The sequence below is a fragment of the Opisthocomus hoazin genome, chromosome 2 (assembly GCF_030867145.1).
Source record: "Opisthocomus hoazin isolate bOpiHoa1 chromosome 2, bOpiHoa1.hap1, whole genome shotgun sequence".
NCBI lineage: Eukaryota > Metazoa > Chordata > Aves > Opisthocomiformes > Opisthocomidae > Opisthocomus > Opisthocomus hoazin.
The window spans coordinates 125,253,559-125,271,497 of NC_134415.1; the positions used below are offsets into that span (position 1 = coordinate 125,253,559).

The following is a 17,939-nucleotide window of genomic DNA, read 5'->3' on the forward strand; positions in this document are numbered from 1 at the left end:
CACCAACATGTCAACTTTGGTATAGTGTGGAAACTTATATACTGTCACTGAGAAGTTCCAGTGTCACTCAGTGGAGAACTATCATACAAATTATTCTGTTTATTTGTACTTCATGGCAGTATACTTTTTTTCTTTGTCCATCATGAGGAACCAAGGTGTGCCTTTCTTGGTTACACCTCCTCTTTTCTCAAACAATGCCTTTAATTTATGCGCTCTGGAAGAAAAATATTGTTACCTGCATTAATGATAGTTTTAAACTGAATGCCTTAAACTTTGAAAGATTTATTAGGGTACTACAAAGAACTTCGAGAATGAACCCTAGACTTGAATTAAACTTAGTGTTCTGCTTTGTCCTACACAGGCAGTCCATTTGGGAACTAATGCAATGTTCATTAAAATTAATGAGGTTTTTTTTAAGGGTATTTCATAATTTCTCTTCTGAGCATGGAGTCTCAGAATATCAGGCTGTTAGTTTAAACACCTGTGTGTGAATTCCATTATCTAGCTTTAGACAGACACTTCACAAGTTACCATTTGTTTAAATGGTGACAAAACCTTGCTCAGCTGGCAAAAAATTTTGCCTACTAGAAGCCAGAAAATCTGGAGGATGATGGAACTGCCTTTACATATGGACACGTATATACTTTGTTTTCTCATTTCAGGTCATGGAACCAAAGGGGTGTTCGAACTTCTTTCAGGATGGCGTCGAACCAGAGAGAATCTGCCATTCAAGGACAGAGTAGCAGATGCCTACTCAGATGTCATGGTCTCCTACACAATGACAAGCTCCTTGTATTTCATAGCCTTCGGCATGGGTGCAAGCCCTTTCACCAACATTGAAGCTGTAAAAGTCTTTTGCCAGAATATGTGTGTCTCCATCCTGTTGAACTACTTCTATATCTTCTCCTTCTTTGGCTCGTGCCTGGTCTTTGCTGGCCAGTTGGAGCAGAACCGTTACCACAGCATCTTCTGCTGTAAAATTCCTTCAGCAGAATACCTGGACCGGAAACCTGTGTGGTTCCAGACCATGATGAATGATGGCCATCAGCATACTTCTCATCATGAGACCAACCCATACCAGCATCACTTTATCCAGCATTTCCTCCGAGAGCATTACAATGAGTGGATTACCAACATCTATGTTAAGCCATTTGTGGTCATACTGTATCTCATTTATGCCTCTTTCTCCTTTATGGGGTGCTTACAGATTAATGATGGAGCCAACATTATCAACCTTCTCGCCAGTGAGTCTCCAAGCGTCTCCTATGCCCTCATACAGCAAAAGTATTTCAGTAACTACAGCCCAGTGATAGGTTTCTACATTTATGAACCTTTGGAGTACTGGAATGGCACTGTGCAAGAAGACCTAAAAACACTAAGTCAGGGGTTCAATACAGTGTCCTGGATTGAACAGTATTACCAGTACCTTCGAGTGGGTAACATCAGTGCAACCAACAAAAGTGACTTTATCAGCATCCTGCAGAGCTCCTTTTTAAAAAAGCCAGAATTCCAGCACTTCAAAAATGACATCATTTTCTCCAAAGCTGGAGATGAGAACAACATAATTGCTTCTCGTTTGTACCTGGTGGCCAGGACTAGTGAAAACACGCAGAGGGAAGCGGTAGAATTGTTGGAGAAGCTGCGTCCACTCTCTCTTATACAAAGCATCAAATTCATTGTGTTCAATCCTACCTTTGTTTTCATGGATCACTATGGTTTATCAGTAACTATGCCTGTCCTGATTTCTGGTTTTGGCATCCTTCTGGTGTTAATACTGACCTTTTTCCTGGTTATTCATCCTCTGGGAAACTTCTGGTTAATTCTCAGTGTCACCTCAATAGAGCTGGGTGTCCTTGGCTTGATGACCTTATGGAATGTAGACATGGATTGCATTTCTATACTGTGCCTTATCTACACTTTGAATTTTGCCATAGATCACTGTGCACCCCTGCTTTATACATTTGTACTAGCTACTGAGCACACCCGAACTCAGTGTATAAAGAACTCCCTCCAAGAGCATGGGACAGCCATTTTGCAGAATGTTTCTTCTTTTCTTATTGGGTTGGTCCCCCTTCTCTTTGTGCCTTCAAACTTGACCTTCACACTGTTCAAATGCTTGCTGCTTGCCGGCAGTTGCACACTTCTGCACTGTTTTGTTATTTTGCCCGTCTTTCTAACCTTTTTCCCACCTTCCAAAAAGCACCACAAGAAAAAGAAACGGGCCAAAAGGAAGGAAAGAGAAGAGATCGAATGCATAGAGATTCAGGAGAATCCTGATCATGTTACAGCAGTCTGAAAGGCTTAGAAAAAATAGTAGTATATTCTCTTTTTAGAAAAGCGTTGCACAGAGATGCAGGGAAAATAGAGCAAAGATCTCAGCTGCTTGTGCTGGCCAGGTCTGACATGGCAAAGGAAGATCAAGAAGGGGTATTCATGACACACCAAGGTGCAAACTGTTTTTAACAAAAATAATGAAAGTAAAAACAATCTCAGATGTTTCCTTTGCGTCCTCATTCTCCACCAGGGAAGCGTCTGTTGGCCATTCAGCGTTCCTGAATCTCAAACTACAGCTCTAACGGGAATTGCTTGATCTGTCGTATGTAGGACTGAAGCAAAGGTGAAAAAAAATATTACAATTAAGTAAATGTAGGGAAAAAGGCAGGTTTGTTTGATAAAATTGTCCATTGAATATTAAAACCAGTAACATTTCAAATGAGAAAAGGGAACAAGATCAAGAGAGATTAAAAAAACACATGCCTTTTTTTTTTTTATTTTCCTGAACAAGTTGGTTAAGATGAAACCTATGCACTTGGGATGTAGAAGTTTAAAACAATCTAAGCCAAAGTACTTCCCAATTCTAGTATACCATGTATATCAGTAACACCAGAATTAGAGTGTTATTGTGAATATGGATAGCACAGCTATACTGCTAAGAGATAGAGGTACTGTTTATACAGGAGAAGAAATAATCATAGCCATTTGGAAATTTATCATTTAATTTCTTTAAATGTGACACATTGGCTTTATCCCAAGAGGTCACAGCTAGCAGTTAATACGATGCATACATTTTGGTCTTTCTGAACTGTGAAATTCCCCTTGAACTAACAGATCTCACGAAACTAAGCCAGGCCATTACCACTGCAGCAGCATTTGCAATTCCTGCAGTGTAACACTTCTGAATTCTAATTTCCCAGTGTTGACATTAAATACCGAATATTAATCAAGCAGACACTTTAAACGTAATGATGGATTGCATATCACAGGCATTATGCGATCATGTTACAGCTGAGTCAGCTCTGGAGCACCTGCACAGTATTATTATTCTATATTTGGTCCAACAGACGAAGGGATATGTTTGCTGGTTCCTGCAATATGCCGCAGGAAGTGGGATTTTCCCCTTCTTTAAGCAAAATGTCAGTCAAATACTTGCCACACACACAAAAAAAGACCTTGTTAAGGTTTGCATGTGGATGAATCAACCCCTGGTTGTAAAGACAGATAGATGCCCTGTGGGAAGGGGAGGGCAAAATGTCTTTATTTTTATTATTATTCCTAAGTATTTGAGTGTTGATTGTCTGCAACATAAAGCTTTGTTATGGCAGTTGAAATTTCACAGGAGAGTGCAGGAAATCCACAGTCACTACGTGACACTAGGAATCGTACTGTAAAGAATTATCAATTACTTTCTCTGCTTTGTGAACTTCACAGCTTAGCAGCCCAAGAGAAGGGATGAAAGAAGATCTAGCCATTTCAGTTTGTTCTTGGCCCAGTTTTACACTGGGTCTTGCCATGTCCATCTCCCCTTTCAGTATTTTAAAAGGGCTTGCTTTCTACTCTCTGGAATATGGTATAGCATCCCCTACGTGAGCAATGTCTTCCTGAATATATAATATCCATGAGGACACTATGTAAAGATATCACTATATGGAGTGTTTATGTCTGCTTTGTATTACTTGTGTGTACCTTTAAAAGACGTCTGGAAGCTCTTTGCCTTCCAAAATGTGTATACGTGTCTCTTTGTGGCTGGTTAACTCAGTCTCAAAGCTGCAGAATTTGCTGATGAGGGTGTGTAAATATGTTTTACTAAAAAACCTCTCTGCAACAAGTTGATTCTTTATCTGACATGTCTCACCTCTATCTACTGTTTCATGGTTAGGGAAAGCCAGAGAAAATTCACCTGCAGCACAAAAAGCCATTTGAATGTCAGTTCTAATGTTCATTAGCTGTTTCTGTTTCCAAGGAAAGCAGTTTTGCCTCTTGTCTATACTTTCTGTACTTTGCCATTACCATTTGCCAAAAATGACCTCTGTGTTTTAGGAGTGGTCAAAGCTCTTGATTGTTCAAGGAACTTTTTGCATGCAACAGGTTTTAGAGAAAGATAAACTTTTTAGATAGGCAAAGCTTCCAAGGTTTGAATCCAGCTCTAACTTCTGGTGTAGCTAGATCAAGGTTACTGATTTGACCCAAGATATTCAAGACGCAGCTGCAAAACTGAGATCTAAATAGTTGAGTAAGGTTTAGGAGTAGGGGATATTTTAATGTTGGGTTATGGCTCAGATGCATCTCTAGTCCAGAATTCTTTACTGACCTTGATTTGCATCCTGGAGACATTGTGCAATACCCATCCTTTTTAGAACAGTTGGTTATGAATGTCAAGCTTTCCGTACCTTCTTACATTTCCTCCGCTGCCCATACAAAACCTGGACAGTTGCAACAAAACTGTGATCCTGGGGTATCACTTCTGGAGGTGTCTCAGGGGAAGTTGGTCTTTTATTGCCCACATGTATCCCAGGGATCTCTGTCATGCATCGTATTGCAGAAAGTAGAGTTTTCAAAAGTCATCCAAGCCAGGATTCATCTCATCTAACTTTGGACACTGACAATGCAGATATTTATACCTGAGCTTCCTTTACGGCCACAGGAAAGGGACAAACACTTCTGAGCCATTTTACAGTTTTGCATTAGGAGTAAATGGATCACACCTTAAAAAATGCGTATTTCAGTCCATTGGTGATAAAGAAAGCTCAGCAAGATTAGTACAGACACAGACCTTGGCAATACAAACTCATCCAGATTTGGTGAGTTTAACAGTATTTCGAATGACCAAATATCAAGTGAAAGATAAAAATAAAAAAACCTTAGAATCTTGCCTCCCAAGCACATATTTCAGGGGTAGATCCCAGGAATAACTCATCCCAAATATTATATTTGGCCTATGAGGCTTTTATGCAGAACAGATCATTTAAAAATTGCCACTGGAATTCTCCTAACAGAGAATAGAGAGGTAAGAAATCAGAAGATGTCAATATTGAAGATGGACTCAGACAAATGAGCTAAAGTTTGATGATAGATCAAACCAGCTTCTCTCTCAATATCATGCAGGCACAGTAGCACTTGTATATACAAGACGCAAAATATATAGATTACACTCTGGGACTAGAAGTTTTTAATTTCTATGTCAAAATGGTAGTGGAGCAGAAAACAAACCACTTCTTCCATGGATATTATTTTATTACTTTCTTTATCAACCGTTTTCCAGATCCACCAAGAAAGGCTGTTGCAGCTGTTACTTCTGCAGATAGGTCAGTCTCTGTAGAACAAGGAACAGTTTCATCTCAAGCTGAAAAAAAAAGATTATTTTCTTCTATAATTCAGTTCACACTGGAATCATTTGGGAATGGAGAGCCCATATTTTTTGATTCCTTCTCCTTTTCTTGCTTATTTTGTTTTCAGTCCTCTTCAATAAATTCTACCCTTTTCCACAGCACATGTTCAGCTCAACTGGAGCTACATAAGTAACTGTGAAGAAAGGACATAACCCATGCAAATCAATTTGACGCTCTGATACATGCTGCATATTGGATCTTCATTATAAACTTTTTTCCCAGTTACCATAAGCCCCCTGGGATATTGTACATATTCCTTTAATGTCTGATTTTGTATATGGTCTACATAAGCTGCCAAGAAACTGTGTACATTTCCTATTCGGTTTGGTTTCATTCCCTCAAAGTATATCAGTTTGAATTCATTTTTGAGATAACTCTGCTGAAGTCAACAGATTTATTGCCATGATATATCTGGCTTTGCATGCTTTCTATCTGGTAAGAAGTGAAATCATGACAAATGAACCTCTTACATTGTTGATATGCTTGTTGAACAATATATCTGTCTATAGTCTGTAGCCATAGTTGCATGGTGCATTCAGGAGGCTGCAGTGAAGGTATATTTTCTTTCTGTAATATTTTCTTTACACTTTCCCATGTGGGCTATTTTAACCTTAATTAATCTATTCCTCTGTCTTTTTTATTAGAGTTAAGTCTTCATCTCTATAGTCCAGTACTCGATGTATCTTAAATTTGTTGCCTAACGAAACAACATACTTTTTACGGCCAAGATAGGTATGGATGCATGCACCTTGCACGTATAATTTAAAGAGATTATCTTCATGGTTAGAATTCTCAGCGTTTTGTTTCAAACAATTCCTGTTTAGGATGTAACTTGCCACATGTTAATCTCTATTAGAGTTCACTTGAACAACTGTGGTTTTAAAATTTTCTCCAGTGTGAAGGAAAAGGAGCAGGGGGGAAGGAAGAAATATGAAGTAAAGTAGTTGTTTAATCAGTGTTCTTTTTTCCCAAAAGACTATCCCTGCTCTACTCTTAATGAAGTCACACTGAATAGTGACTCTAGCCTAATTAAGATTTATTTCAATGGAATTATTCCATATTTCACTGTGACAAGATCTTGGCTTATTGTCTTTATGCAAGTACCATGCTAAGTCTCTTTGATTAATTTTTCTGTAATTATAAACTTTAATAAGTTCTTTTTCATTGCAACACTAGGTTTTTGAGTACCTCAAGCTCTCATTTGACGTCCTAGGAAACACTGAAAGGAAGCAAAGTTAGGCAGTTAGTGAGCAGGAGACATATTGTAGTGTTGGGGAAAAGTGACACTTCACAAAGAGGCAGCATATCCTCCAAGAAGGCTTTAAATAGAAAATTATGTCAAGGCAATGTCAGAAGATCAAGGAGAAGTAGAAATCAAGTGAAACAAGTTGTTTGGAGGGTAGTTAACCAAATTACAGATAGTCAAGGTTTTGATTCTTCTTCCACACCATCTTACACAAGCAAGAAGACATTTGAAGAGGGAAGGAAACTGAATGCAGAAAGAAGCTCATCACCTAAAATGCTTCTTTTCACTGTAGTCTTGCATAAAGCAATGTCACAGACCAAGTGAGTGCAGATTCTCTCACCTCAGCATGGACCTGTCCATGACCTGTTTTCCATGTACATCATGGAAGAGATCTCATCTTGGGTTTCACAGACCCTTGGGGAGGAGATTCAGATCTGCCTGCTTCCTCACCTGATGAAACTGTGAATGAGAGAAGAAAGGTGTACTCCATGCTGCAAGCTCAGATGTTGCGTGCCCCCATTCTTTGCCCTCTGTCTCCTTACGAGCAGCAACACCACAATCTCCTGTAGACACACAGAGGTACCTACCTGGCACTGCACATAGGTATTCAAAATTTCCCCAGGACTAATCTGGAACTTGTGACTACTTCAGCTCACAGGCATACACCTCTGACCAGGCAGACATCAGGGGCTTTTTTAAAGACATTCTTTGAGACATCCCCATTTCTCACTACAGAGCCCCACACATCACCTCACCTGCCCAAAACTGGAGAGGTGCAACTGCTTCTTCTGACACATCAGTCAGGTAGAAGAAAGTTTTCTGGAAACTGTTTTTCCTTTTAATTCTCAAGGCTTTATTTTCCCAGATGTTTCTACCTCCTTCATAGATTAAAAGCAAGGGATCCAGCATGAAACTTGGATGCTCATCCTACCCATAGTGGTGCAAAACACCATTGCTTAACCACAAGGCTGAGGTGGATTGTGGGTTTTCAGGCCAAACACAGGGATCTGGACTTCTTGATAGGCAATCAAAATCCTGCTGAAAACAAGTAAATGTGAAGCAGTTCTGAACTTCATCATACCTTGCTTTCTTTGTTTCCTCTCTGATGTACCGATATGCCCACAATGCTATTCTCATTTTATTCTTGCTTCCTCATCAAAGAAAATAAAGTTTCTCTTTCCCCTTCCCTGAGGCTATCTCTCCTTTGCAGCTGAAATTATTTGGTACTTAAATCTTCTGTGTGAACTCTCCACCTCTTCTAAATGTTCCTATTTATTTTTCAAAACTCTGAGAGCATAACCCTGTTGAAATAAATGGAAGATGCTTGAATGCATCAAAGTGCAGACTCTGGTACAAAACTAGCTAATATATAGCAGCACACAAATAGCTAAAAACTTTCTTCACACAACAAATGTCTGTAAGAAAATTCAGAAAATAATTAAGTCTAAAGTTCCATTTTTCTGCACTTCTTATCTCATAAACATCTACTTTTTCTGGTTCTTTTTACTGTAGGCATTTATTTTTTTCAGCACACTTTTATTATAAAAATGCCTAGTTATTCATTGCTTTTCTGTCTCAGCAACAAAAATACATGGGCATTTCTTCATGCCCTGCAAAAGAAAATGTTGCCCATGCTTGGAATAATTTTGTGCCAAGTTTCTGTTCAGAGCACATTTTCCACGCTGAATTATACAAGCCCCTGGAAACAAGTATTCTAGTGGAAATGCTGATACAGCCTTAACTAGAGAAAAAGTATTGGTACCTCAAAATTGTCCTGTTTAACTTCAACCCCTCTGCATCAACCTGCTGGATACTCCAGGCAGTATTTCTAACACAAATTGATAATGGTCTTCCCATTACTTTAAACACCACAGTTTCAACAGTATCGGCTGTGTAGTTGTCCTGAGTACACATCAGTCTACCCTGCATTTGTATTAAAGGCATGAACAGATGAGAGCAGCTTTTGTTGGAAAAGGGATACATCCCAGGGTAAGGCAGTGTGGCAGCCCTCTGCTGTGAGACTGCTTCTCAGTTTCGGAGCTGTATTTTGGATTTGCAATGAGTTCCTCTGTAAAGAACAAAAAGTATCAATTTTCCTTCAATAAATCACTTGAGAATAGAATATGAAATATTTTAGATTTAGTCATGGAGATAAACTTTTTAGATGGGAATTTGGATAGATACGTCAACAGAATAGAGAGTTAAAGTCTTCAAGAATAGAGAAATCTTTCTCCAAAACATTTTTTTACTATTTGTCTTGCTGTTCTGGCATGATACTTCTCTGATCTTACATCCTTTCATCAATAAGGACTGAGATTTTTTCACACTTATCATACTGAAGACAATCCCTGACCTATGAAAACATCCTGTCTGCCAGAAGCAAACTATCTCTTAGAGGAAACCCCATTGGTTTCAACTCCATGTCAAGGGACATTTTGCAGCATCTGGCAGAGCAGAAGTGTTAGAATGTACCAGTTCAGACACAGACCCTTATTACCAACGTGTAGACCCAAATACTATATACGTAGGATTTGTGGGATATGCGACTTTGCCATACAGAAAAAGAAGAAGTAGTTGATATACTCAGTTCTGCGGCCACATAAACTTTCCACCAGAAGGTGGAAAAGGAACGAACGACCAAGCTGCCTTCCTAGCTGCAGGTATTGTACCTGCGTGAGAGCTTCAGAGAGGGCTCATCTAGCTGTGAAAGCCTAAACAGTGACACTATCTAGCCCTGAACAAGAACTTGTTCTCACTACCTCAGAGGGCCACATGTATAAAAATAAACTGCTGCTGGACAGCACGTGAAACCTAAGTCCTGGGCACGATAAAGCCAGTTGAAGCACAGAACTTAGGGTGCAACATCTTAAGACCAAGACAGTTACTTTTAGAGGTGATTCCATGTTTTATAATGACACAAATACTGGAATTTAATCTCCAAAACTATTAAATATGTAGGACAGTCCCTGGTGCAGCTTTGGTCCAGAAAAACAGCTCTCTCCCCAGCAATTCCTGGGCACAGTTTGGGTGCTGGCATGGCCCAGGGTCCATTCCCACCAGACATTTTGTTTACAGTTACCCATTTTTTAGACTACGGGGATGTTTGATAGCATGGACATTGACAGACTATGCCAGCCTCCTTGGGAGCCACAGAGCAGGTCCTGACATTGCTTGGTTTACTAGGAAATTTAGAACTTTAGACACCTATGCAGCCTATATTCATACTGGTATCTTACTTCTGAAGATCTTAATCTGGCAAAGTACTCAAGTAAACATTTTAGTTTAATCAAATTCTTAAGTCTCATGGACTGGGACATCTTTAAATTTAAGCATGTGTTTAAGTACTGAGCTAAATACAGATGCACTAATCTCTGTGTTTCAAGTTAAATATGAGCTGTGCAGAGAAAGAGGCCTTAAAAGATAAGGCCTTTTCCCCATAACATACTAAATCCTACAATTATAGTAGCAATTTCACAATATGTAAAAAGACTGTGCCAAGCACATTTATTTTTCAGGGTTTCAATTTCCCTGATGTGAGACATCTCAGGGACATTTTAGTGATTTGTTACAGTCGTACAACACTCAAGCAAGAAGAAAGCCTTGCTGCACACTTTTCCTGGAAAAATAACAAGATATTTAACTCAGAATGAGAATACAGTATTTTATGATGTTAAAGCTCATTTCTAAAAGAAAAAATTGAACTTTCACTTAATGTGATTCATTATTTCTTTCAAGTGATACCCTGGAGAAGTGCTGGATATGCCTCTATTACAGATAAGAGAGGAATTGATTGATGAAGTTAAGTTCAGCTTTGCCAATAAAAAAAAAAAAAAGGCACAAAAGCTGGCTTTGTGCTTAGTGTAAAACTCGCCATGGCATCATCTGTTGCTTTTTAATTAAATTAAATATGAATGGCAACATGAATGGGGCAGAAGTGGAATCATACTATACATGTCCTTGGGCTGTGTCTGGTGAGGCATACTTCTGTACACCAGGAAAAGAAATCAAGTCCCCACTCCTGCAAAAACAGATGCAACTGCCAAGCTGTAAACATTGTGAATAATTCTACTGGCTTCAGTGGAGCCATCGGGATGTGTATAAAGATGTGACCACAAGTCTTTGTCAGTCTGAGGACTGGGATAAGTAGATATTCTAATCTGAAAAGGAGACAGAGGGTCTTAAATCAGATATTTCCTCAACATCATTAAAAAGGCTCAGTGTAACTGATCTCTGTTTCTTACGAGTACAATGATTTGTTAAAAACTTTGCCATAAAATATAAGCTGTGTAGAAACACAGGCGTTATAAGCGTTTAAGAGTCTAATAACAAAGAGTGTCTTTTCATGAAAGAAGTCTTCCCCTGTGATTATACTTTACGGAAGTACAAGACCAGATGGAAAGGGACATATACGAATCAGAAATCAAAGACCTCTCTTCCTAGGCTATAGTGAAAGGAGAGAAATAGGTACTGCAACTCATCTAGCTCAGATAGCCACTTTAGGATGAGGGCCCTTGCAGGCATGTGTTGGCAGCTACCAGAGCTGGTGAATAGCCAAGGATACCTGATTCATATAGTTGAGAGCACATGCCTAAAGTGGGGTGAGGCTAATCCCTCTGAGGCATCTCTGCTCATTGCAACTGCAACGAAAATGTTGAGACGATTTTTGGATGATGGGCAGTAGTCAATTTGACGGTTCGCTTTGTTTGTTGGGGGTATAAGATGGGTCATTAGGGCTCCAGGATGGTAGCTAAGTGACTGGTTCATGACATACAACACAGCTGTGAGCAGCCAAGAGTCACTACAGTAAGGACTGAATTAAGCAAGTGCTGTAGAGAAGATGAAGACCATTTTTTATCTTACTGTTGTCTATGTCCATTTGCATCCTATTTTAAGGTAGTGCTTGTTCTTTTTTTTTTTCAGTCTGTGGTGATCAGCTTTTCGATCTCCCTTTAAGTTGCAGAATTTGCTTGACGTTTCTTTGTCTGAATTTAGCATTAGGTGTATAAATACTGGAATTTCTCAGGTGTAGGCAACTTTACTATGCTAAAAATAAACTCCATAAGTCAATATTGATTTTCGTCCTTCATAAAGCTCCCTTGTTGCTGAAAACTGTTAATATTTTTCAGATTATGCCATGACTATATTTGTATAACAGCCTTTTACTGAGCTTGAAATTCTATACCAAATAGTCATGTCTTTGAAAGACTGAAATCTTCAATAAAATGTATTACTCTTAAATATTAGAATTTTCCCTTTCTTTAATAGAAAGATATTCAGTACTAATGCATATTACAGGACTTCTTTGTCAGGTGCCTGTTTCCTTACATTTAGTTTTAGAGGAAATGAACAGGGGGTTTTTAAGAGCAAATGTGGAACAAAGACCTTGGGCAGCACCAGAAACTGGCACCTCCTTACTCACAAGAGGTGCAGGGCATTTTGGGGCTAGGGAAGAGTGGGTCAGAGTCAGGGAACTGGCAGCCCTGAGCTGGCATATGGTGCCTCACAGACTATCGGCAGAGACAATTTACAGGTGCCCTGAAGCTGTGCTAAATGCAACCAAATGTTTAAATGTCCCAGACAGACCTGACTAAGTAATGGTCTCCATAGGAGGTAATCCAGTTCCTTTCTTCACTAGCTGCTGACACCAACAGTTCCTTTCTCACCAAATTCTCTCTCATTTTCACATTTAGGCTTCTTCCCACCCCTCTGCAACCCTGGTCACTCTCAGCTCCTCTTCACACAGTGGTAGAGTTGGGAGTTCAAGTCCTTCCAAGTGCAAAGATCATCTCTGGGAAGCCTGAGAGAACCTGCCCCTATCGTGCTCAATACTGCCCCATAGCTATGAGATGTGCCCCTGCCTCTGTGCTGTCACTTTCCTTGCTCTTGATAATGGAGGTACCAGCATGAGCATCTCTCGGGTCCTTGAGTAAATAGCGGGCGTAGAAGGACACCTTAAATTGTGTATTTCAGATTCGTTCACATTTCCCCATCAAGTGCAAATGATAATCTTTCGGTTTTGCCTTGAAGTCTCTGGCTGTATCCTGAAGTCCTGGTCCCTGGTACCCTGTTTAGAGGGAACCTACTGGACTAAGGCTCTGTCCTTACCCATGGACCTGGTTTCCTTTCAAACTAAAAGTGCAGGATCAGAGGACAAGACCTTGTCAGTCATATTGGAGAGGGCACCTGAACCAGGATGTAGGCCTGTCCATCATGCTGTTTTCCACAGATACACTTATTTTCCATTTCTAAATCAGTCACCAATTCCCCAGGTGAGTTTTCAAGCTAGTGGCCCCAAAAGGCATTGAAAAAATGATGCTGCTAGAAAACTGCCTCTGCTAGTTGTTGCTGAGGAAACTCTACTTGGTGAAAGGGAACTGTCTAGTTGTCATCTCACGTGATGAAGTGGTAACTCTATTGTGTTTCTGAGAGGCAAAACATCTGCACTGCCAAACATGGGTAATACTGAGTGCAAAAAACACATGCTAATAGAATAATACTGATGATGTTCAACTGAATTGCAAGAAGTCATGAAATTACTCCAGTGGAAGTATTATTCATGATCAAAACTGTACAGCTCGTGTTGCAAATCACTGGTCATACCACAGCAATTTGCCAAGTTTCTGCCTACAGATTCAGGACTGCCAAATACTGCAACCTATACAATAGGCACTTGGCTGTAGCAATATATCTGTGCTGGTCCCACATCAAACGCCCACTTGTCAATCCACTGCACAGGCTCGTCTGGAAATCAAGAGAATTATCTTATCAGAATGGTTCCTGCAAGTAGAACCAAGAATCGCAGCTGATACAAGTCAGCTTGAATCCTATAGCTGCAAATGAAGCATACTTCCTCACATACTGAGGACTTTGTCCTCAAGTTTGTACCTGACTTAAAGCTGTCATAACAGAAATGTTTAACGAACCAATCTGCCAACATTGTCATGAGAGTTTCTTTCTTTTTCTTCCATTTTCTGTTCTTATTTGATTTAAATGGTATGGTGTAAAGTACACCCTTTTCCCCATTCTTCTTCTGTCAGAATTCTTTGAACTGGAAACATGAAAAAATTCTCCTTGATTATATCCTAGCTACTTACACAGTCTTACCCGGGACTAGATGTTCACATCAGCAAACATGAACGAAGCAGAGAGCTACTCTTGCCTCAGAGGCTATGGCTTTGCATGAAACCAGAAGTCAACACTATTTCTTTTGGCCCAAGATAGGTACTGCCATTTCTGCTCATGTCAATCCTGTACTAGTTTCACTTCCATGAAGGAGGATGCAGATTTGACCCAAAGTAACAGAGGTACACCACAGAATTTACTTTCTTTTTTTCACTGTTTTATAAGGAATGCCTAGTCCAGAAACTTCATAGATTGCTATGGTTAAGAGAAATTCTCCTTTTCATTGCCAAAGACATGGAAAAGTCTGACAAAGTTTTCTGTACATGTTGCAAAAGAAACAGAGTCTCACTTCAACCAGCAAGCCCTTAAACTCTGCTGAGCTCCAAGAATCAAGGGTAGTGTATGCCTGGCTATAAAAGAAATACCACAAAGACTTGGGACTTTGTTCAAGTTTGGTGGCAGCCAGAACATGATGAGGGCTTCTGCAACTATATTTCTATTAGAATTACAGGAAAGCTCAATAAGAATTCTGCAGACAGATTTCACTTCCAGAAGCTCTCTGGCCATGGAATGTATGTCTTCCTCCCAACCCAGGTCTGGTCTGGGAAATTTTAACGATAAAGAAAAATTAATGACAAGAAAATCATCTCTCTCTTTCAGTGGCAGGTCTGACCTGCTGTCTGCAGGATGTCTTGTTTGTAGCCGGCCACTATAAAGACACAACTATTACTGTTCTAGTAGATAAAGTTACTTAGCTGAGGATACTAGGGATTTGCTAATTTAGCTTATATTGGTATTTATACTGCCCTCCAGTGATAAAGACTGTTGTTCCAACCTAGATTCTAGTCTTTTACAGCAGCTTATTTCTAGTCTTTGCTCAGTTCGTACTGAAAGTTGAAGTTCTCACTCCAGAATTTTAGCCAGTTCTTGTCTAAAAACCATATTAATATAGTTCAAGGTTTTTTTATTTGTAATCCTTGAAAAACTAGAAGTAAATTAAGATCAATTGATTGTCAGAAATAAAAGGTAATATGGATTTGAGTGTGAAAAAAACCATAAATATAATATTTTGAACCTACTAAAATTAAACTGTCATCGATTAATGGGATTTTCAATTAATTCCTTTTTTTAATGCAGATTGACTATTTCATTTTAGTTCTGCTAAAAAATATCCATTATTGTTGTTGTTATTCCTAAAAATAGCTCCCTTTTACTCTCAACATTGGAGCTGTATGGATTTTGGTGGTGTGTTGATTGATTGACTTTAGATCTGTTCTGAGCTGTTGGTTCTCTCCCTTGCACCTCAGAAATCAGTGTAAAATGTGAAAGACAGGTGGCGTCTTCATGGCAGCATAGGGAGAAATGATGCAGTGGTCACTAGCACTTGAAGTTTCTGTGAGCTCATGGCATGATGCAATCAAAGCATATGTATGGTCCTACAACTCCAGGCTTGGCATGGTTTCTTACAGCAAATGAAATGTTTGAGAAACATTCTTGGTGGTGCTGCTATAAGAACCCATCATCTGCAATAAGTTAATCTATATCGTGGCTGATTGTGGGTGCATGTAGAAGCATTAGAGACTGGAAAAAAATTTAGCATATTTTACTTTGGCCATCTTATTCGTGCTCACTTTGGGTTTTCTAGCTACAATTTACACTTTACTTGGGAATGCTGCAGTTGTGGTGTGGCTATTTCTCCTTTTCTCTGTTACAGGAATACTGCTACTGAGGGCTCTTTCCCAAGATGCATCGCAGAGATATGACTGTAGCTCGCACAGTCATATCTGAGTTTTAGAGTATGGGATTCAAACAAAGTGTTTCTGAGAAGCTAAGTGCCTGGGTGATTGGCTTGAGCAGAAATCCCTCATGCCTCAGTTATCAGTAGTAACTATGTTATCGCTGTAAAAACTACATAAAACGGTGGCTCCTACACACATTGCAGCACTCTGGTTTTGTAGACTGATTGGCAGGACAGGACAGGTCAGCACTGCTTTGGGCTGAATCTGAAGGAAGTAGCTTGATCTGCCCTTGCTGAAGTCAATGAGAAGCAGCCACTGAATTTGGCAGTTGTAAGATCAGTCCAGGCTATGCAGCTTTTCAACTAAAATGCAAAGATCAGAGACCCAATGGAAGGTGTTGTGTCCACAAGATTCCACTATATGAAAAGAAATTATTTTTTGCATTTTATTAGTCTGGGGTGGTAATTTTACCAAACCTTTTGCTCTAGACTTCCCTGCACTAGCATTGAACAAGAGATTGAACAGGACTGTGCGGCATCCAGGCAAAAAACTTGCTGTACACATCATACTCACTGAAGGAGTTAATATCTGAAAAGGCTTGCAGAATATCATCAGGGCTTGCTGGATTTAGGTCTGGTTTTCTGCAGCAACTTCAGGAAATGTTTTTATGTTAACAGATGATGTGCCTGAAGGTAGCACTGAAGAACAGGCCCAGGGATGGAAAAATACAAGACCTAGTACCACACTAGCAGTTTTTATATCCTTTACACAATAGGAACTGCCCTCCTAATCATCTCAGTCTGGACCAGGTTAATTGGAGCCTTCCCAGCTGTGAGTCAGTCTCACACGTTTTCTGCATCCTTGCTAATTAAGAGAGTTTTCATCTTTTATAGTTGCTTTAGTTTGCCATGGGCTAATTATAGTAATTGAGTGATGGCTTTAGAATTTCATACTTGTGATGACATTTTATCACATTAAATTGGAATCCCATAATGCTTCTTCAGCTATGATAGACAAGGAGGTCGTCTCTGTTCTGGATGTTAGCCACTGTGTAAGTTTGTGCTGATATTGGGCATCTACTATATTTTCATTCAGAATCATTGCAATCTCTTCTTTTCTTAACTGAAGAGATTGGAAACCCAACTGATTCCTGACAGAGGAGCACAAAAATGCTGCAGTCAAGATACATGGCACAAGCCCTTTACTTTCATTCTACAAATGCTCTTGCTTTGTGTGATTTGGGAGAACTGGATACCAGAGTACTGGCAGAGGGGCTGGAAGGAAGGAACCAAGGCAATGTATTCTTCACATCATTGCTCCTCCATTTCCAAATTTAAGAGCTTTAAGAGCTTAATCACTGGTGCAGTGTAGAAAGTCTTCAGTTCCCTTGAGCTGAAGGAGCAAGTAGGAGTTCAGTCTCACAGTGCAGTCATTGGTGCTTGCAATCAGCGTCGTATCACAGCTTACAGCAGCTTTTCCGCAAGCTCTGTGAAAGCTCCAGCAGTTGCTGTCATGGGCTTCCCAGAATTGATGCTTCCCTGGAGTAACTCTTAACAGTTTTTGAAATCTGACATCAAGGTCCTGAAACATCCTCTTTTCTGCATGGCCGATACGTTTGCTTCTTGTCATTTTAGCTGCAACCACTTGGTCTGTGATCCAGCTTTGACAAACCTGGAAATAGCCAAGTCAGGGCATAAAGCAGAAGAAACATCACTGACTAATATAAGCATAGTTTATTTAGACTCACCCTACAGTGTGCAAGGGCATATTATACTGAATTCAAAATCTGTGGAGAACTATAGCTTTGCAGAGAGTCTTTCTGTACTGAGTTGTGCTGCAACAAGAAGACAAGGTACCTTTGCGAGCATGGATGCATGGCACTGTGCAGGAGCTCATCACTCCTGCTCAGAAATAAGGCTATCATATGAGTAATGTCACACCAACAGAACTATGCCATTTTCAAATCCAAACTAGTACCTTAGTAGACATCATCTGCAACTAACACTGGTATCTCTAACCCAGCATAGCTGTGCAAACATAAACATTCCCACTTCTGCTCATATCTTTCAAACACTGGCTCACGTCTCACTGGTGTCTGCGGAGAGAAGCATGTGCTTATGAGCTTTGTTCATTTTGTTCATGCAGGATTTGAAGAGTTTATTGAAC

At 39.7% G+C, this 17,939-nt stretch overlaps 1 protein-coding gene across 3 annotated transcripts in view; it reads left to right on the top strand.

Annotated features, from left to right (window-relative positions):
- PTCHD4 (patched domain containing 4) overlaps window positions 1–17,939 on the top strand; it is a 135,607-nt gene that overhangs the window by 84,912 nt on the left and 32,756 nt on the right. For 2 of the 3 annotated variants that reach the window (XM_009937826.2, XM_075410952.1), the window contains exon 3: window positions 663–3,862. The exons of the other annotated variant lie outside the window; for it this stretch is intronic. In XM_009937826.2, the coding sequence (XP_009936128.2) occupies window positions 663–2,296 (1,634 nt within the window). In that variant the 3' untranslated portion in view covers window positions 2,297–3,862. Of the gene's footprint in view, window positions 1–662; window positions 3,863–17,939 lie in introns of those variants that run through there. 3 annotated transcript variants of the gene reach the window in all.